General features: G+C 45.0%; 1 protein-coding gene across 4 annotated transcripts in view; it reads right to left on the bottom strand.

Annotated features, from left to right (window-relative positions):
- Positions 1–21,232, bottom strand: part of LOC149342932 (3'-5' RNA helicase YTHDC2-like) — a 50,477-nt gene extending 29,245 nt beyond the window's left edge. For all 4 annotated transcript variants that reach the window (XM_089545466.1, XM_089545467.1, XM_089545468.1 and 1 more), the window contains exons 1-16: positions 21,060–21,232; positions 20,863–20,953; positions 17,888–18,081; positions 15,887–16,080; positions 15,083–15,249; positions 12,262–12,364; positions 10,935–11,091; positions 9,059–9,113; positions 8,272–8,422; positions 7,955–8,111; positions 5,942–6,134; positions 5,650–5,828; positions 3,568–3,658; positions 3,208–3,295; positions 2,236–2,316; positions 171–377 (exon numbers count right to left, since the gene is read on the bottom strand). In XM_089545466.1, the coding sequence (XP_089401592.1) occupies positions 171–377; positions 2,236–2,316; positions 3,208–3,295; positions 3,568–3,658; positions 5,650–5,828; positions 5,942–6,134; positions 7,955–8,111; positions 8,272–8,422; positions 9,059–9,113; positions 10,935–11,091; positions 12,262–12,364; positions 15,083–15,249; positions 15,887–16,080; positions 17,888–18,081; positions 20,863–20,953; positions 21,060–21,159 (2,208 nt within the window). In that variant the 5' untranslated portion in view covers positions 21,160–21,232. The remainder of the gene's footprint in view (positions 1–170; positions 378–2,235; positions 2,317–3,207; positions 3,296–3,567; positions 3,659–5,649; positions 5,829–5,941; positions 6,135–7,954; positions 8,112–8,271; positions 8,423–9,058; positions 9,114–10,934; positions 11,092–12,261; positions 12,365–15,082; positions 15,250–15,886; positions 16,081–17,887; positions 18,082–20,862; positions 20,954–21,059) is intronic.
- Positions 21,233–21,505: the final 273 nt, after the last annotated feature.

Raw genomic sequence — 21,505 nt, 5'->3', positions numbered from 1 at the left:
ATGACAGTAATGTAGGCACTGCAAGATTTAGCCTCTGCTAGAAAATTGTACACCACAGACTTGGAAACAGTGGCAGCAACGCAACTAATAAGTGATACAGCACCTATGAGGTCACTTGTGTCTCAAGGTAACAACACAGTGCACGAACTGTCACCTCTACCACGACTCACCTGCAGGCAGAGCTCCTGGAGGGGCAGTCTCAGCAGCTCTGGCTGCTGGAAGGGAGCCAGGCTGCAGAAGCGCTGTCGGCTCATCATGTGGAAGCAGACGCCGTTTGGGTGGGTGCGCCCTGCCCTGCCTCGTCGCTGCACGGCGCTCGCCTGGCTCACCCACACAGCCTTGAGCAGGCTTGTGCCAGTGAGGCTGTCAAAGGACTTCTGCAAGGGTTGCCACCCGCCCCAAAGTAGAGAGCAGTTCTTGAAACAGACCTCAGGTAATGAACATTGTTACATAGGTGAACACAAACACAAGCTTAGCAACCCTTTTGTTCTGCGACCACCGCATTGGTGTCAGCTAAACTTGCTAATGACTAATGCTAATTTCGTCTAGAGAAGTCAAAATATTGATTTACACCATCATTACACCATCGCTAAATCTCTAAAAAAAAAAGAAAGGAAGGATGGCAAAACAAAAAATATCAATGTTTTAAAGTTGCACTTCCATCACTTTGCACTTTGAATTGCTTTGAAAGCATTAAAACCTTACTTTGCCAGAACTAACATATTCAAATTTTCTTTTTTTTCCCTACACCATTACCGAGTGCAATCAGCTACCACCATCATCAATAGTTGACATTGATGCCTTAGAACAGGCCATTCATTGAACTGTTTTTGTTTCATAACTTGCCTTGTACTTTTGCTTTGTACTTTTTGTATTGTGCTTATTGTGCACCCCTTTGCCAGGGCCCTTCACTGGGCCTGCAGTATGCTCTAAATAAATAAATAAATAAATATACAGCAGAACCCCTGAATAGTAAAGTCACTCGAGCCAGCAAAAATCTTTACCATATCAGTGTCTTTACGATATCAGCTGTTGGTGATGGTGCAGCTCTGAGGATGCTGGCTACTTGCTAAACACATGCTGTTGCATCAAAAAATAAACATGAAAATAGTACTTCCATCATGCTCTAATCATCTCACAATGTGCTAAAGATATATTTTCAGTTACCACATTTTATGTCATGTTTTCGATTCTGTCTAAGTATTGCGGTAGCACTGTTCTTGTTAAAACGTAATGCGACCACAAAGATAATGCAAAGGGGGAAGTTTGAGCAGATATGAAAAAAAAAAAAAGCTTTGCGCGAACATGGTGTTATCTTTAGTGGCCTCAAGTGTCACTGAATAAAAGGTTGCAGTAAATAAAAGTGTGCAACACAATCGAGCAGGGCAAAACCTCAACTAGTGTTGCTGCCCCTCCACTTCTTGCCAACGCTGCTTTCAGGTTTCGCGCAGCTGAGTACTGCGACCATTCCCATTTTCTCCCTTCGGTGCTCCTCGTAGCCCTTTTATTAATGCCTACCCCATCTCATCAGCCCACATCGCCTTTTTTTTCATGTTCATAGCCAGCATTTTTTTTTTTTTTACTGTGCACATTGTAGGCTTTGTCTCATGGTACAAAGGCATTTGAAAAATTGGCTTTTCCACACAGCTCATCATGAGTTTGATGATTACGCCACCTCAAAGAACGCCATTTCATCGCCTCTGATATCACCCCCCCTTTCCCCCTTCCAATTATGTGTCTGTTGCTCGAAGATGTCCTAGGCTACGCGCGAGCCGTGATGCCGCGATCCTGCGGGAACTATGTCGTCATGGCCATATTTTCTATAACCAATCCTTCATTAAAGATGCCCTCACTATTAATGGAAAACAAACGCACAGTTGTCTATGGAAGGCGAAATGGGACGCCTGTTCCACTTTACTATACCTGTGTTTTTACTATAAGCGAGTTTATGATAGCGGGGTTCTACTGTACCCAGATCCGTGAAATTACATTTTTCAATGTGTTGGGGTATCCATTTTTTTTTTTTGCCACAAACACAAAAGCCATAGATTTATATTTCACAACTCACACTGAAAAATGAAATCTACCCCAAATGCACCAATGATGTATGAAACATTCTGAAATCCATAATGGGCACCAAAATATTACACACTCGTTACTTCTTAACCTCTGTAGATTATACAAAATGAGCTGGTTTTTAACCTGTAAATATAAATATGAACAAATCCAACCAACCTCCTTTACTTTGCCAGAGTCAATAACGAAAGTGACATCACTGATGGTAATGCTTGTCTCTGCAATATTGGTCGAGAGAATCTGCAACATAACAAAATGAGCATCGTAAGTCATGCAGCGCCTGCAATATTTTAGGACACCAAAAAAAGCAAATAAAAGTGCAATAGGCCCCTTCACAGGTCACCGCAGCAACGGCACAAGTAGCAACGGAGAATTTGTTGGTCATTACAAAGCTCAGTACCAGCACAAAAGGGCGAGATTAGGAAGGAGGCATGTCATCAGCAGCAATGCCTATGTACTTTCATTCTCTTAACAGCATACTATGACCCATATGACCCATAGCTTTCAGTAGCTTCTCATAGCTACCCATCACCTTTATGAACAGAGGCTTTGGCTCAGAGGCATCTCAACATCTGACCCAAAAGGTAATGCACACCAAGCGGAGATTGCAAATTAGCCCACAGTTCAATATGAGCGTAAGAAGCAAAAAAGTTCACACCAGCAAGTGGATTTGAAAAGTTGCCTTCCACTTTCAAAAACATAAAGCTCATGGCATCAACAGCAGCCAACCGATTTTTTTGGACCTTAAAGGGCCCCAGAAAGGTGCTCTCAATAAGCTGCGGTATGTCTGGGATGTCAAAGAGCGCCGCTTCAGAAATATACTCCAGCAAGAATTTTTTAAATGAATTTTGTGGAAGCTGAGTTAAAAATCAGCAATAGGTACTTTTAAAGGCAATTTTTGAAAGTGTACGAGTTTTTCGAACTGTGATTATCGTGACATTTTTCGGGTCCCGGTGAGTCTGAAAAATCCATCAGCGATTCAATTACACCACAGCACCAATGAGTAGGTTTCCATCAAATAGCGTTAATGCATGGTCTACCATAACACGTTCCATACTATCCCTACCAGTTTTTATGATCTATCTGTTATAACAGGCATCAACAAAGTGAAACAAAATGAAGCAAACATACAATTTTTCGGACTCCAGGAGGCATTGTGTTGAAGACAAGCCGCTGCTCGCTGCACTGCACGTTTGAATGTAGCATGTACAGGGAGTACCTGCAAGGAATGAGGGAAGTAGGACCTATTGCAGTGAAGGTTTGTTTTACAGAGCTAAAAGACGAACTTAAAAGATCTAATCAAATAAAGGCAATACATAATCAGAATTAATGCCTACTTACTTGTACACAAGCTTAAAGGCAGAAAAATCACATTAAAATCTATCAGTAAAGGCTCATGAAAAGAAATCTTTTAATGCTACACACTTCACATCTGACAACTTTTTAGCAACCAGCCTTCAACAAGCTGAAAGTAGTTGAAAAGGCAGTCACCTCTTTTGCCCACTGAAGTTCTTGTCTGCCAGGATTTTTTCTTTCAGGGTGCTCATCTCGTCAAATCCAGGCAGAAACACTAAGATTGCACCTGAAAAGTTGGAACAGAGATAAATGGCCTACTCCACACAAGGTACTCAAGCTGTGTTAGCCTGCAACTGAAATTACTCAGGAATTCTCGTCATCCTGTTTAAAAAAAAAAAATGGCTGAAACAACGTATGTACACGAATAAAATGATAGTTTTTGTTTCTCACTCCGCCGGTTTCAGACACCGTATTGCATTAGATTCAAAACCACGGTTAGAAAACACAATGGAATCTCGATGATGCGATCCCGGTTGATAAAAATTTCAGGATGATGTGAATTCATAAAATGTCCTGGTCAGAGTGCATTGCGTGCAATGGGCAGAAATTCAGATGTTGCAAGCAACCCCCTGCCCCACTGCTGATGATATTGTTATGACTTCTTCGTAACTTCAGTCTTCTTCATAACAATATGATCGTACCCTCAACTACCAAGTACTTGCTGCCTGCATATTTCTTACACTAGGATCCCCAGTCGTGCAATGCACACCATTAGTAGTGAACGGCAGCGTGCGACCCGTACATCACTGATGTCGCGATCGCCAGTTGCGCAGCACGTGCAGCAACCAGTGAGTGGTGGCACGTGACCAGCACAGCGACGTGCCAGCACAGCACTGTCATCGTGAGTCAGCAGTAGCGCTCGGACATAAGTAAACCCTGTCAGCCGGAAATTTTTTTTCGTAAATTCTGCATAAGAATTTTGTTTGTTTTAGATTATAGCAATTTTGGATGATACCAACATTTTCGCGACACCATGAGATTCGTATGATCAAGATTCTACAGTAATGCGAATTTTTTTTCTTGCTGCTTCTCTAGACAGCTTCACGACTAGACTCACGAGCTCCTAAAAGAAGCCAACTTCCTGATGAGCTTGGAGCTGTGAGGTGCGCGGGCAAAAGAGAGGGTGGCTGCAAACATGGAACTGCTGAGAAAGAGAGGGCCCTGAAAGAACTGAGTGGAGCAAGGAAAGGAAAGAAGGGTGAACGGGCACAGGACTGGGCAGCACAAAACTAATAGCAGCGGCGGCACGGGGATGATGGTGGCTGCAGCTACCAGGGAAACTGCATGTGTTAATGCGTTGGGGGCTTTGCTGTGGTCAGTGATATTGCATACATTTCTAACGCTCTGCCGCTCTAATAATATCAATATATCCGCTGCTTCTATATTTTTGCCAGCCATTTCCATTTTTTTGTCGAGCCCTTGGCACCTATGTTGTAGTTGGCTTAACAAATAGTGATCGTGTTATAATTTTTTAATTTTATTTTATTTATTATTCCTCAAAGGTCCCTTTCGGGACATTACATGAGGGGTGGGGATAACACGGCAAAAAAAAATATTATACATTAATACATTTTTTTTATTTTCCAGAAGGTTCCATACTCTCCAGTTGCGTTATATTCGTTGTCTCATTAAGTATGTACAAGTAAATGCGCTAAATACATGCGTTACTGATTGAAGTTTCAGGCAATAAAGAAGTAGGGCCCTTAGTGCACAAACAAAAGGGCTTCTACTTTCAATTTTTGCCTTTACTGACACTCTGTTAGGTGGCATACATTCTCCTCTTTGTCCTTATATGCACAGCATCAAAAATACTGTTAGCCCCCCCCCCCACAACATAACCTCTGCTATGTTACTATAAAAAACCTTTCTTTCCATAAGGCAACGATGCAATAGCAGCATAGTCATGCCACACAAGGTAAGGTTAGCCGCTCTGCCTACAACTGTCCTCTTAATATTCCGAGAGGCTGTTTTGGGCAGAGGAAATGTGACACATGTGGTGCGCACTGAAAAGAGGGAAGGAAAATCTTCAGATGAAAAAAAAGAAAACAATGATGAGCACAGGGTGTTATGTGTGACTACAATTCAGACAGTCGGTAAGCCCAGCAAAACCACAAGCCCCCAAACATGAGCAACAACTTGCAGTGTGGAGCAGTGTCTGCACCACAAAAGCCAGTCGTCTGTCCCCCACAGTGTGAAAAGTGCAAGACATTTCTTTACCCTCTTGGGGGCTCGCATGCACTTTGCGCAGCAGGGCCAGCAGCAAGTCCAGGTCAGTCTGGTCGTCACTGACACTGCGCAGGTACAGGTCCAGCGTCTCACGTTCCACAGCGGTGAGCTCCTGCTCTGGCACGCTGCCACAGATATCAGATTTCGGAAGCACATTCTGCGTCACCAATCTGCGAGGACAGAGACGAATAGAAGCATGTAAAGTTCAAGGCCAACGACCCACCCCGCCTTTTGAAACGTTAAAGCCGATAAAACAAACCAAACCAATAAACTGCACACTCACAAGTGAGCCAGGATCACTTCGGCCGCCTCTGACTGGTGAAAGTGTTGAGCCCAGTCATGGGCTGTCCAGTCGTTTGATGACCGAGCCAGTGGGTCCGCCCCCAGGGAGAGCAGCTCTTCCACCACTTCCACCTTGCCCCGTCCAGCAGCTAGCATCAGGGCTGTGGCACTCGTCTCGCTGTGGCGATACTCAACTGCAGGTGTTCAAAAAACAAAGCGCTTGATGTGAAATTTTGAGGCTAAGTGTTCTATTGAATTGGCTGCCACGTGTCTGTGTATGTTGAAGCCTTCTACCATACATCAGCATCCCAAGCTGCTGCTACTGACTAAAGCGTATTTCAATTTACTTTCACTCCATTTTAAAGGGACACTGAGGAGAGCACTATTAATATATTTTTTATAGCAAAATCCGATAGTTCGGCATGTCATGGCTTTGTTGCCACTTGGCCGGCAGCGAAAAATGCATTTCTTTCTAAGAAATTTGGATTCGAAGTTGAAAAGGTTTTTCCCGCCGCTGTGATTCAAACTTGGGATTCGGCTATGACGACAGAGGACTAAGTGACGTGAAACATGACGTGACATGACGTGATGCAGACACCGTGATTTCTGGCGGCCAGCAGTGCGGCCTAGCAGCAGCCGAAAAGAAAGCTACCGCCGGCCGCACGTTGAAGGCATCTATCGGCTATTGCGGCCGTCGCTACAGTCGCTTCGCTTACGTTTGCACCGGCGTTTTGCGAGCGTTACGATGGATCTCGTTCTCGAAGTCGTCAACGAAGTTCTCGCAAATAGACACCTTTAGCATACCGTGTACCTTGATACCGCTAGCGGAATACCGGGAGCCCGCCTAACGCCGGCGAGCAGGCGCTGATTGGTCCCGATGCTTCAGGCGAGCGCGTAGCTGCCCGGCACGTGGCGCCATCTGGCGACGTCAAGGAGATTTGCGCATGCATTGGCTGCGCCTCAGTGATTTGTGCTTCTCGTGTCCTAGCGTTGCTAGAACCATTGGTTCTAGCAACACTGTTTTGTTATATGACGTCATGACGCTTGTACTTGCGAGTTTGGCCTGTGGCGGCGATACCTGTATTTTGGTTCTTGCTCTTTTCTACGTTACAAAAGCTTTGTTGTCAGTATGAGTGGCGTTTTTGTAATCAGGAGCTGGTATTCTGTCGATACAAGCCAACTTCAATTTCTCCTCAGTGTCCCTTTAATGATCGTGTTGATGGTTTACATCAAAATGTGCCTTACCAATACACACTGCGGGGACGCCCTCGTGCCCTGTGGTTCGCTTTCCCGCAATGCACCCACAACTGTGGTTAGCTCCCCGCAACGCACTCTCCTTAGTTGTGTTACTTTAGCTAACAGAGGAGGGTGCTCGCGTTGCAGCGACACCAGCGCCACGGATGGCACTTTGATGTGCGCACGCGGGGGAGAGACGAGTTCTCTTATGCTTGGGATCGGGGAAGCACGCAGACGTGTCGCGCGTTGCTCCGCTCTTCGCCGCGGGCGCCTCGTGGTCGGAACATGCTCCCGCCACCCTGTCCCGTCCGGCCTCGGAGCTTCCCTTTTGCCCTAGCGTGGGCGAACGTTCGCTCGTAACCGTGCTGGTGAGTTGGACATCCTCGATTCCTCAGTGTATTTTGTTGCTAGCTGGCATTATTGTTGCTGTAGCAATAAATGCCTTGTTTGTGTCAGCCAGTGTGTCGTTCCTTTGTTCCCACAGAGCAAGGCCCGCCGTGGTCGGCGTGCGCTCGGTAGCGTACGCGACCACAGGGTGGGGTCCGCGCGGTTTTGAACTGTGTCAGCCACGGTTGAGCTGGGGAGAACGTATTTATCCCCCCAATAAAATTCCACAACATATGCCATCAAAACAATGCAACTACATGTAGGCTATTAACATTAGTGTGACTCAGAATAGAATAATTTACTCGGGAAGCAAAATAGGTGCCATACGCCCAAGGATGGTATCACAACTGCCCGATGATGGTGTGCAAGCGGGCGGCATCAAATGACTCGCCTGGGACGTTGTCCGAAAGGAAGTAGTACAACAGCTGGGAGAAGGCCTCATCTGTGCCTGTCATCCAGGCATTCTGCAAGGCACGGTCCATCTCTGCAGCCTGGTGAGCATCAATGCTGGGTGAATCACCATCATCAGCCTCCTCCTTCGAAGCAGCCTGCACAGTTTGTGCAAAGAGCAGGGGCAGAGGCCTCTCTTTATCTAACATGCTTTGTTTAACAGCAAAGAGAGAGAGAGAGAGAGAGAGAGAGAAAGGGGCAGCCAGCCAGCAAGTGGGTGATTAGGTGCATGCATGTACAAAGGACTGACACCCATACCTGGTCCTCTGGGAGACCGCCAGGAGGAGAGGCACTTCCACTTGTGGTCCTACCCTGGCTGTCGCACCACTTGGCGAGCTGCGCCTTCTGCTGCTCAGCCCGAGGCAAGCTTTTCTTCAGCTTCTGTATGGCCTGGCTCGTGTACCCAGTCCTACATTCATTTTCCACATCAGTGGACTACCACCACTCACAGGCTGCACATTTACGTTAGCATTGTGAGACGAGACTTTTACTAGACAAGGGAAAATGCAATCAAGCGTGCTGCACCGAAAAGGAGGATGCTCACAAAACGTGCCCCAGTGCAAACAAGCATGCTTCTAATCTGCGAGATGCTTGCAGCACCTTGTATGGTCAGGCAATGCATTTTTTTTCTTCTTTTTTCTCCAAGGTGCCATGTTGCAGATGCCTAAGTCAATACCACTTTCTTGACAAAAATGTGCGAGTGACGTGTTGTTGCATCTACCAGAAACAAGGAAAGGGCCACTTCTGCTTGCTCCTATGCCAATGAGCATGCAGACACACATTCACTTAAGTATCTTACCCTTGGGCGCCTTAGTGTCCGGACCCCTTCTGCACAAAAATTTACAGTTGCGCCTAACGTTGACTAAAGGATGCGTGCACACACCAAGTATTTCATGTTAATCCACCATGCTTGCTAGCAAGACACTGCAGGAAAGAGTGCCGGACCTAAGGATCTCCATGATCCAAGCTGACTGGATGAACATAAGATACGAGCTCGATTCTGCCTACAACAACTTGCATGCATACACAAAGAAAAGGTACATACAGCCGTAGGATGTCTTCCAGAAAAAAAGCCTTCACTTCATATGACTTTGACGGCACTAAAAGAACCAAACAATATGGCATATTAAGTGACACTGTGCTATACACATAAAGGATGAAGAGATGGTAAAAAGGATCCGCAAAATGGCAATGTCAAGATAATGCAAGCACTCAGCTTGTGCCCTTCAGGAATAAACCTTCAACGTGAATCACATGATACTAAGTATGAAACAGTTAGCTCATTAAAGCATAACATCAATCAATGATGTAAGCAACTTTTTAACAGTGGAAGAGGTTTACTGCAATATGACGATTAGGTATTAATCTAAGCATCACTTTACTTCTTTTTACAGTCTGTCATGTTTAATAATATTTCTTTCTCTTGATTTCGACTAGCGAAGCAAGTAGGTAATTACTGTAAAGACACGTGTAAGGGCCGCACTTCTTTTTAAAAAAATTTGGGTGTGAATTTTGAAGGTGCAGCCCATACACAAATTAAAAAAAAAAGACAGATAAGCACACTTTTTTCTAAATTATCCAGTCCAAAACAAGGGGTGCAGCCCATACACGAGATTACATGGTAAAACATCACTTAAGCAATTTTGGCTAATTAACAGACTGTGATGGTCACCAACTCTATTGTTTCTCAATTCTAAAAGACACACAGCTGAGGCAGGATCACATGGCCCTTCAAGTGCATTATTTTTAATAAAAACATTTTAGGCCCGAATAAAAGATATCGATCCCCCAGTACAAGCCTTTTGGGTAAGAAGCAAGGCAAGGAGGCTGCAATGGAAGACAGCTGTATGCCCACACCAAACAAGGTGTGAATAAGAGAGGAATCCTTGCGCGCTTGATTCCAATTCATATACAGTCAAGCCCACTTATAACAATATTCAAGTGCCATGGAAATACCATTGTTATATCCAATAATTGTTATAACAGGGTTGTGCTGAAAAAAAGAAAAGATGACAAACTTCACTGCATTTATTGGCAGTAAATACCCGGAGGGGTTTGATTGTTCTAATGCCTGTAAAAGCTCGTTAATTTGAACTTCAGGGAATCGGAACAATGTTCACCGATGACCAAAGCACCGCCATCACTGCGCCACTGAGAGCTTCGCGCACCTCCACGTCACAGGAATCAAGCCGTCTTTCCAGAAGATATTCTTATGGAAAATTCAAGAAGCATGCAGAACTAAGGGTGTGGTGACAGCTGACAAGAGAAAAACCGCGCTGGCTGCATGCGCGCGCACTGTACCGACTGATTGGGGGTACGCACAATGCGCGTAGCCAATGCAGCAGCTCTCCTGAAGCGATGACGCCTGCCTCTTTTGCTTTCGTGGCGTTGCTGCGCCAGCTTAGTCCATTGGTCGGCCCCCCACATGAGCGCTTTTGTGTTGTAAGCATGGTTTTGCTGGTGTGGTTGTAGCATTTCATTCTTTTTTTTTCTATAATGGTTGACACTCAATTACCAGATTTAATTGTTATAACCAATAATGTGCCTTGACAGCATTGCTATAAACAGTTTATTTTCCTATAGAACACGTGGCAAAGCTGATGGTGCCATGACTGACCATTGTTATATCCAATATATTGTTATAACCAGTATTGTTATAAGTGGGCTTGACTGTATTCTGATGGCTTCTTGCCACAATTATTGTACATACAGTAAGGTTTGCTGAACTGGAAAGCCCAATATAAACTGAAAATTTTCATTGCCACTGCAATTTTACTCTTATTGTTATTTTATTTTATTACTTTCAGATTTTTTTTTTTTTTTCACCTTTCAATGAGGTCAAATTTTCAATGCAGCTCTGCAGTCAAAAGGTTCAAAGGTCCTCTAGCGCAAAAAGAAATGTGAAAAACGCACAAACACACCTTGCACAACAGGACAGCCACCAAAGTATTTAACAAACAACTCTGCATCCATGGTTGCAGACATCAGAATCAGCTTGAGGTTGCGAAATTTTGGCAGCAGGTCTCGCAGCACAGTCAGGAGGAAATCGCTAAACCTGTCACGCTCATGAACCTCATCCTGAAGAGAATACAGACAAAAGAAAGTCAGCCACCAAGACCCTGTGCGTCGACCGGTGTAACAACTCAAGAGGGGAAATGTGAAATTCACAAGCGATGGCATACTAGATGATAACCATTGGTTCGACGTTCCAGCTTAAATAGCAAAAAAAAAAAAAAAAGAACGTATGCCAGATTCAGTTTTAACCAAACAGGTCAGTATTCTTGGCATGCAAGGCATAGCTACTCAGTAGGGAAGCCAGGGTCGTGACAAGACGGTGGTACTCTTAGATAAATAGCACAATGGTGTGTTTCGTGGTACTGCCCTGCTTGCTCTTATACCTAGCAATGCCTCCTCGCCACCTGCTAGCTATAACATAGCCGCTTAGAGCAGTTAGTCGGTTAAGTAGGTTTATCAACTGCGTGGGCACTGATACAAAATTGTGCATGCGTGTCACGAAGAAGCACCATGTTCTAGCTACCGAGACAATGCAATGGCAGTACTATCGCTCCCACACACATGCAGACAATGTGATGCCCTGCCCTCTCACTCAATCATGAGCGAAAACCAAAAGATAACAAGTTAACCTAGTTTTCAGGAGTAAACACTTGCCTTTTGTCTGCCGGCTATCTCAAACTTGCATTGGTTTTTTAATGACGATAGCAATACCTTCCACAAGCATAGCTCGAAGTGCTACCCCAAGTGCACATTAATTACTGGTAAATAAACTATTCATGCAGGCAAAAACGCCGATACAGACTAAGTGATTTTTTATTGCATAAGATTTCTACATTAAATCACTAAATCATTGAAAACAGTCAGTGATTCATTAATCGACAATAATATTCACTGAAAAAAACAACAAAAAAACTAAACTTGCGTTCGAAATAAACATAGACACAAATCCGCCGAATTTTCAAAAAATAAAACCCCAGAAAGTCCAATCTCTTAATAATAACACTTGTAACCATTTAACTACATTAAGTGAAGAATGAGTACTAGAGCGAAAATATGCACATTGTGGAGGAGGGAAAAGAAAAAGAATGTGAATGACAGCAGTGTTAAACTACACTGCAGCATATAACAAAACTCAGAACAGTCAGTAAGCTTGTCGAAATCTAGACAGGCAGAGAAAAACAGAGGTGAACTATAACCATAACCAGGAAAATAGGGAGGAATCATAATGCTCACCACAATAACATGGGTGATGGTTGCCATTGCAGAGTCACTGCCCATAAGAGTACGCAGAAGAATGCCATTGGTGCACACAGTCAGCAAAGTCTTAGGTGACACTCTAAGAAAAACGAAAGACAGAGAGAAGAAAAAAAAGACTCCGGTTTATTCTCAGCAATTAGGCAGACAAAAACAACGAAATGAAACTAACTGCTCTTTGACACATTTAGCAGGACTGGCAACCAAATTCTGTAGTTTAATGGAAACGCCTTAATACCTATCCTGTCCCCCAATAACAGGCTTGTGTCACTACACCAATTCTCCATCCGTCATGCTAGTCCAACACAAGATTGCAAGCCCAATTCAATGCTGTTCAAGCCAATGTCTACTAATCAATAGGGATGAAAAAGTACACATAAAGAAGACAAGATGGCAAATCATAAAAACCACCTCATCAGAAAGAATTAACAGTAGATTATAAGATTATAACAAACTCAGAACCTAGCAGTAAGCTTTGTGTATTCAAACTATTCCAGGCATTCGAGCATATATTGTAACGTGGCGGCCAGCCGAAGAATGAGGCGTGATGAACGATGGATAAGAGATGATTTAATGGCCGCTGGCCTAGCGCGAGCGCTCCGTCCCGCGCCACTGCCAGCTTCGTCTTCTTCATAACAATATAACCTACTAAAGAAATCACATCTACACAGCCAAGCTCAGCGCAGAGTAACGTCAAGAATTAAGTTTTTGTACCTACTTTATAACGGACACTTCAACATAACATAAGAACCATACCTTCAGGAACCATTCCTCCACTCCTCGAGAAATAATAAAGTGAAAGCACTTTGCCAACCCATAAGCCACATTAATGTTCGCAAATATTCCTTGTTCCCTACAGCCATCTGTTACTGGAATAAACTGCCATCTACTGTTGTGAACTGCAACACGGTCGGATCTTTCTTAAAACATGTTAATCACCCAGATCAAACATCATTACCACCATGATGCCTCTGTGATGATTTGTTATGTGTGTTTAATTGTACCTGTACTTGTTTTCCTTGTTCAATCCCTTACTGTCATTTTTTCTACCTTGTATCCACTTCTACATGGCCCCAAGAAGGGCCTGCAGTATTTCTAAATAAAATAATAAAGTTCAGCTGTAACATCAAGATTTAAAAAAAAACTGGAAAGGACACTTAAACTCCTCTTTAAGGGTAGGACGTGATAGCGTAATGCATTAATTCCCATATATGGTGAAGCTCATCCACTACTTTACATTATAGATCCCTAGCAGTCCTCACACCCCTCCTGGCACAGTGGTGCAGTAGTTAAAGGGACGCTGAGGAGAGCTCTATTAATATTTTTTTTATAGCAAGATCCGATAGTTCGGCATTTCATGGCTTTGTTGCCACTTGGCCGGCAACGAAAGATGCATTTATTTCTAAGAAATTTGGATTCGAAGTTGAAAAAGTTTTTCCCGCCGCTCTGATTCAAACTTGGGATTCTCCTATGACGACACAGAACTAAGTGACGTGAAACATGACATTCACATGACGTAACGCAGACTCCGTGATTTCTGGCGGCCCAGCAGTGCGGCCCAGCAGCAGCCGAAAAAAAAGCTACCACCGGCCGCACGTTGAAGGCATCTATCGGCTATTGCGGCCGTCGCTTCGTTTACATTTGCACCGGCGTTGTGCCAGCGTTACAATAGATCCCGTTCTCGAAGTCGTCAACGAAGTTCTCGCAAATTAGACGCCTTTAGCATACCGTGTACCTTGTTACCGTTAGCGGAATACCGGGAGCCCCAATACCGCTGAGAGCAAGCGCTGATTGGTCCCGGCGCTGCAGGAGCGCGCGTAGCTATCGGGTACGTGGCGCCATCTGGCGACGTCAAGGAGATTTGCGCATGCATTTGCTGCGCCTCAGTGATTCGTAGCTTCTCGTGTCCTAGTGTTGCTAGAACTATTGGTTCTAGCAACACTGTTTTGTTCTATGACGCCATGAAGCTTGTACTTGCGAGTTTGGCCTGTGGCGGCGATACCTGTATTTTGGTTCTTGCTCTTTTCTATGTTACAGGAGCTTTGTTGTCAGTATGAATGACGTTTTTGTAATCAGGAGCTGGTATTCTGTCGATGCAAGTCAACTTCAATTTCTCCTCAGTGTCCCTTTAAGTGATGCGCCACTGCCCTGCCATGGCGGGCGCTCCCAGCGGTAGGCTTTGTGCGACCCAGGTTGCTCTTGCCAAGCGACCAATCATTGAACTGCCACCTGCCACGGTGGGCAGTTTGCTCCCTATCCGGTGGGCGGGTTGTGATGACTACGCGAGGTCACGTGACCTAGGTGGCCCACGAATCCTAGTTTGCTTTCTAGGCCCCACCTACCAGAGTCATGCTCATGATTTTTTGCTCACAACGTCGGCAACGCCAGATTTTCTGCGTAGCGGGCCTGTAATGCTATCACATTAATAAAGAAACACTTCATCATCAGCGAGTTTCGTACAAGCCAGAGAAAGCCAGAAGCCTGAAATGAAAGAAAAATCAAAGCAGGCATTATGCAACACAAAGGGTCCACAAAAGATGCTAGGCCAATGTTTCTCCCTCTGCTTGATGCTTTCTCCTTTCTTATCTATAGCTGCTGTGCGAACTTCACCAATTTAAAGACTGGCCCCATGGATCAACTCACACCTGCCTAACCAGCTGTCAGAAATGTCATGCATGGCATCTTTAAAATTAGGGCCCCTTTCAACTGATTTTCAGCTGCAGGCACTGCAACTAAACAGTGGATGTAATTGACCTTAATTCCCTTGTCCCAGGCAAAAACTGAAATGATATATAAAAACCTGTTCTCCAGACGTATCTGGAAGCCCACGGTGTGGCCCAATTTTTCATTCCGCTCTGTGGCAATGCGCTCGGCTACAGCCACAGCAGCCAGCCGTCGAGGTTCAGTGCAGACAATACGGCACGGCTGGCCTAAACTGCAGTACTGTTCCAGCAGGTACTGTGGCACCTGAAAAGAGGGCAATTAAAAGGCATAAGAATGTCACACTGAGTGCAGGCAACAGATGTGTCGAGACTTGTGCAGACAGATATTGCAAATGGAATGGCCACACTGTAACACAAGGAATCAGTTAGATTTCCCTGGACCTTTCTCTGTACCTGGCACCTCCTGCCAAAAAAGCACAAAAAGCACACAAGTTTGGCTCCAACTTATGTGGTTATAAGCAAAGGACCCCTATTGCTAATGTCAATATGAAAACTGGAAGGTTTGGTCAGTCAAAAACACAACCAAGAAAGAAAAATGCATAAACACAAGAGCAACACTGTACACCACATGCACATACCAGAAAGAGGCCTGTTGTGTATCAGTGCCATTGCACAGACACAGCCATCTAGATCTTTCAGTCCCCTTAACACCTAGATCATTGCCCCCGCCTAAACTGCAGTACCGTTTTGTGAACAGTGACACCTTCACAGAGTGCATGTTGTGAGAACTGATTACTGTCCTAGGTCGGCAGAGGTAAAGAAAACTTTTCATGGATAGAGGAATAAATTTTTGTAGAAGCTCAGAAAGTGGCCAGAGGTGGGCAGCAGCCTACAATCAGCAGCCCACTGAAAAGACCAGCATTCACAAGCAACAGGCTCACCTGGGTGGTCTTGCCACAACCAGTCTCTCCAGTGACTATGGTCACCTGGTTCTGAGCAATGGTGGCTATCAGCTTCTGGCGACTCTGCCAGATTGGCAGTTGCTGCCGCTGGGCTTGTAATGGGCTTTCACAACCCGGTGGGATCTGGGGGATGCCACAGTTGAGCCGTGCCGTCGTGCGGTTCACATCTCGCACTGCGTATGCAGAGACACCACGGTACAGTCACATGGGTGTCCAGCTGAACTAAATTCCAAACAGCAAGCAGCTTTAGCCTGGCTACAAAAACACTGACTTTCAGAGCTCTACGCTTTTTACTGTCCAAAAAATGTACACTTCACGGAACCTGAGCCAAGGCTGCCTAACACAATGACAGCGCAGCAAGAAATACCAGTATCCCTGAAGTAGCGTGGAACCATGTGCATCAGCTTGCTGCAATCAACACGTTTAGCGCAGTGCAGTCACCCAATTACTATGCTTCCCATGGTGCCAAGCTGCTCTTCCCTGAAGTGCTGGCAGTGTTATCAAACAGGCAAAACACACATAAAAGTGAGAGCCTTTTCAGCTTGACTACAAATTATGCTGCAGTTGAATCAGAAGCACAAAAGCGGGAACTTTAATTTTAGTCTATTTGGGATATTAAACGAAAGAAACAATTCTCCTTATGCCACTAGGCATATTCGGCTAGCCACAGCAGTAGCCCTGACTTTGCCCAGGGCCCGTATTACGGAACTGTCAAATCAAAAACTTGTCAAAAAGCCACGCCGTAGCCACGCTCCTATTGGTCGGCCGTGGCCGGCGGCCATGTTGCTTTTTTGTGTCATGGGTGGCTGTCGTTGCACACCTAATTATGCAGGCGCATTTTGACAGTTTTTTTTTACGGCTTCGAGGCGGTCAAAATTGGACCATTCCGTTTTTGACAGAAAATGGCGGCGGCGGCAGCGGCGTCGTATGGGGCTGAGGCGGCTGCGGCGACGCGAGCAACGGCGAAGGAGGGCGCACGAAGACGCGTTTGACTTGCCGGACGAGCTGTTCCGACGCCTTTTTCGACTTGAGAAGCAGACTGTGGTATGGCTGTGCGACGAAATCGCCGATGAACTGGGAGGTGTGCGTGCGAGTGCGCTGTCGGTGCAGCGGCGGGTGCTGTGTGCACAGCGGTTATTTGAGACCGGCGGCTTTCATGCAAGCTTCGGCAGCCGACAACACCTCTATGCCACAGCTACGTACAAATAAAACATGCTTATGCTGGCAAAGAACTTTATTTTCCCCTGCAAATCACACTTCGCGGTCATCTTCTGTTTACCGGTCGAGGAAAAAGAAACAGACGACCACACATTATATACTGCAACGCTTCACGCTTTGACACTTTTGTCATCGATCGTAAGAGCCGAACAACACAGACCTCAACAAGTTGGCTTCGTCGATTTTTCCGCACTTGGATCAACCGCACAGTACCTTGATTTTCGACGCCACGTAAGAAAACAGTATCAAGGCGTGGAGCAGCTGTTTCCGTGCAAATCGGCTTGTTGACGTTTTACTGCCGTCTGCGCACCCCCGCGGCAGCAAAAGTTACCCACCAGGAAATTTAATAGCCTAACTTCTTGCGCTTCTTGTTTTTCTTGATATTTTTTAGCTTTAAACATCATTTTTTTTTGGCAAAATAAAATAATAATTATTTTTATCGTGCATTTCTTTACCCTTTTAGCAAAAATTTAGCAGGCGGTCCCTCGTCGTGCAGATAAATGCTTCGGGGCGTCGCTCTGCTGTAATTGGCTGATTCCTCGTTGCATCAATTTTGCGTCAAGCGTCGACATCACATCGTTTCGTCATTTTGACGTCACTGTCAATAACTTTTGACAGAATTTTGACAAAGTTCCGTAATACGGTCCCAGTTCCCAGTTCGCCCAGCATTATCCCAAATGTCTTCTTTTACGAAAAAAAAAAAAAAAAAAGACCGCTGCTACCATGAACATAAACAGCTCGGACAATGTCGATGCCACTTGCCTTCTTGGCCAATCAGCCGCTCCCTTTCAGTGGGAGGGAGGAGCTCTTGGCGTTCATGAGAGTTGACTGGAAACTTCTGCAGAAGCATTAGGGCAAACTGGCACGACAGAGGCCCCATGTTGAAGCCTGCATCAGCCTGAACTATAGTGGAGCCGGCTTTCTTATATGCAGTCAGGAAGCGATTCGATCCTTTCCTGTGTAAAAATAGAACAACAGTAAATGTGATCATTGCAGAAACCAACACAGCTAAAAGTAGACAGGCAGAGCCAACCTTGAAGCTTTGAGATAAATGTCAGTGGAAAACAGCAAAATTTTCTCATGCCTAACCCATGTAGCCTAGAATCCAACGGTTCCCTCTGCACTTGTCAGTTCAACCTAAGCAGTGCACCTATGACCTGTAGGCTTTGCATTAAGGTAACTTGGCTTTTGTATGCACAGTCGTGTGATCAGAAACAATGGCCAACTCATGTGAACTGACATGCAGTTTCAGGGTGCAAAATAAACATTTATTAACAGCATGTCATGCATTCTGGGTTTGGACAAATCTCTACATTCCTTTCTTCACCTGCGATGTTGTGCCCGGTAGTACCAATGGTATTTTAATTTCCAGTAGAGTTTCACTATGCATTCCAGTGGGCTGTCACCCCATCTACCAAGCAGCCAGCAACTTTCTGCAGGGTCCAATTTGCAATGCCTTGCTCAATGGTCTCTCTGTACCTTGTGTCAACGATACTCTGGTTCCATGGCACTAAAATACACAAGGTCAACTGCCTGGCTTGCAATTAATGCCTCTGGTGGCTACCATGCAACCAAGGCACTTCAAGACTTGAGATGTATGCTCAGCTAGGAATTACAGCTGTAAACTTCTAAATCGTTCAAGTACACAAATAATAGCTAACGCAGTGCCTTAGATACCACAATCTATGCTAAACACCGCCAACAAGTAAGGCATGCATGCTGAGTGCCATTTGTAAACAAAATTCATGCCATCAGGCATGTAAAGACACATTCAGTAAGCCAGCCAAGGATAAAGGCAAATATTTCTGCTGTCAGCTTTGACTGCAAAAATTACTTTTAAAACACTGAAGCAGAATAAGAAAACTAAAATAAAAACAAAGCTTATAGCTCCCTTTCAGCTCTGCTGCATTTCTAGCGTCATTAAATAAAAAGAAAGTGTAGGGTTTAACTTCCTGAAGTGAGACATGGGTTATGAGGGACGCCGTAGTGGAGGGTTCCGAATTAATTTACAACACAAAAGATTCTTTGATGTGCGTTGACACTGTACACCGCATGGGCGCCATTTGCATTCGGCCGCCATCGAAACGCAGCCGCTGCGGCCGGGATTGAACCCAGGTCCGCTGGCTCAGTAGCTGAGCGCTGTAACCACTGAGCCGCTGTGGTGGGTTCTAGCAACATTAGCAACACGGACATCACAAGACCTGGACTAACACATGCAATGAATGCACCAAACGAGGCTGTCAAGACTTTCTAGCTGCAGTGGCTCAGTAGTTAGGTCACTCGGCTACTTTACTGATAGGCCCGGGTTCAATCCTGGCTGCGGTGGTTGCATTTCAAAAGAGGCAAAATGTAAAGCCGCCCATATTATGCGTGACGTAAATGCACAGTAAAGAATCCCACGAATAATCTCAGGTCATGATTTGGGTTACTGTCCTCTTTACCAACACCTTGCTTGCACTATACCAGTAACTGTGGTGTAAGAGTAGCAAAAAACTGCAGCTCCAACCTTGCCACAATACCCTCTTTCAAAGTAAAAGCAGCAATTCATGCCTCAAGGAACACCGCACGATCAACATGGAACAAGCACACATCCTTCACTAAGTTCGAACCAAAACTCTCCTCACTCCACTAATCCTGCATTTTCTGGTCTGTCTGAGAGACATTTTTAGGAGTTGCTTACACACATACACAGACATGCACACACACACACACACACACACACACACATGCATACACACATGTAAGCTTTTTGGTGAGAGCACGGGGCAGATGCTGTGACTAGCATGGGCATACGGCTGTCTCAACCATGGTCTCAATGCTGCTCATTAAAACAAGCATGACTGCGGAGCTGTCTGCTATGGAGTGCGCCAAGCACCTTGCACTACTTGCACGAGAAGGGAACTCACCAGGAGGCTAGAGCAGATGGTGCTAGCAAGCTGCACTGTCAAATCGAGTGCGAGAGTGCTGCACCCAAATCAAGAAGACCTTTGACAAACATACTATTCCCGAAGTTAACAGTTAACACAACGAACCTGTGCAGTCATCTCGTGTCCTAAGCTGTTAACTTCAGGACGGAAAGCCAACAAGACCAAGGTGCTATTCTAACATTAGTCTTGTTCCCAGACGCACGGAAACGGATGCTACCAGGCAGGACAAGAATTTAGAGAAAGAGAGGGAGAAAGAAGTTCTTTACAATGAGAGAGAATTTAGTCAGCGTTGAAACAGTGCTGACATGGTATTTTGTGCTGGGAAGGAAAATTTAGGAGAGCGAGGCCAAAAGAGAAGGATTCAGAAAATAATAAGGAAAATAATTAACAGAAATAAAAACGTGCGGTCATTGAAATGGGATGAACATACATCAAAAGGGAATGCAGCAAAGTTTTAAAATTAGTGGATAAGTTCAATGCTGCAGATGGGCAATGAAAAAGTTCAGTGCACAGCGAGTACATATCAAGGGAGGTGCAAGAATTGAACGCATACTGACTTGGTACTGCGCAATACCCGACAATAGAGCGGTACAAAAATCGCTAAGTGCCGTTGTGCAAGGGAGCTAAGCGCGCGAGGCACAGGAAGATTGAAAGGCGCGAAGACGGCGATGCTGCAGCCTCGATAATTTAAATTAGCCATTGTTTCAAGGAGGTACGAAAACAGTACAGAAAACAAATTTATAGGTAAGTAACCGCAGAGCTCGGGAAATCGCGATGTCGAGAAATTGAATACAAAACTATCACATTTACCCTCTGCTTTTTGACTTGAGTCCCAGTGACTGGCAGTACTTATGTATAAAGGCCCGCTCCTCAGCCGTGAATGACGAGGGAAATTCATACTCTGCAAAAGAAAAGTTTTTTGCACGATCAGTACAACGAGCAAGACGCCCCAAAGAACGAGCGTCAACGGCTATCATGCGTAGCACATAGGTCTTCCGACGACAAACCTTTCTGCTCCTCAGTCTCACGGAATTTTTGAAGTGCAGTTGTGACCGCTATCCGAAATGCTTCGCCGACAGCAACGTTTCTTCTGTTGCTTCGTGTCATTTTTGAAACCTTCAAGCTTTCAGCAGCTGACTGCACACTCAACCATGATGCGGGCTGCGGACGGACGCGGACGCTCCACAGAATCCAATTTTTGCTCCACTCACTGCCAAGTCAAGTTACCAAGGTAGCCGAAGTTGAAAAAAAAATTAAAAAGTGGCAAAAATTGCATCAATTTTTGAGAAAACTACTGTTTTTCAGGACGCATATTTTTATACTATGTATTTAACATGAACCACTGAGTAAACTTTGAATTTCATAAGGCGTAGAGTTCGTTCACCCCTGGCACGGGAGACCACTGCTTCTGGCTCCAATGTACCACAAGTTCATTAAGATTTCTTTCGAGCAT

This window comes from Amblyomma mixtum, chromosome 5, assembly GCF_055824585.1.
Source record: "Amblyomma mixtum isolate Tamu chromosome 5, ASM5582458v1, whole genome shotgun sequence".
Lineage (NCBI taxonomy): Eukaryota > Metazoa > Arthropoda > Arachnida > Ixodida > Ixodidae > Amblyomma > Amblyomma mixtum.
The sequence above is the reverse complement of the archived record's forward strand: the minus strand, read 5'-3'. Positions and strand labels throughout refer to the sequence as shown.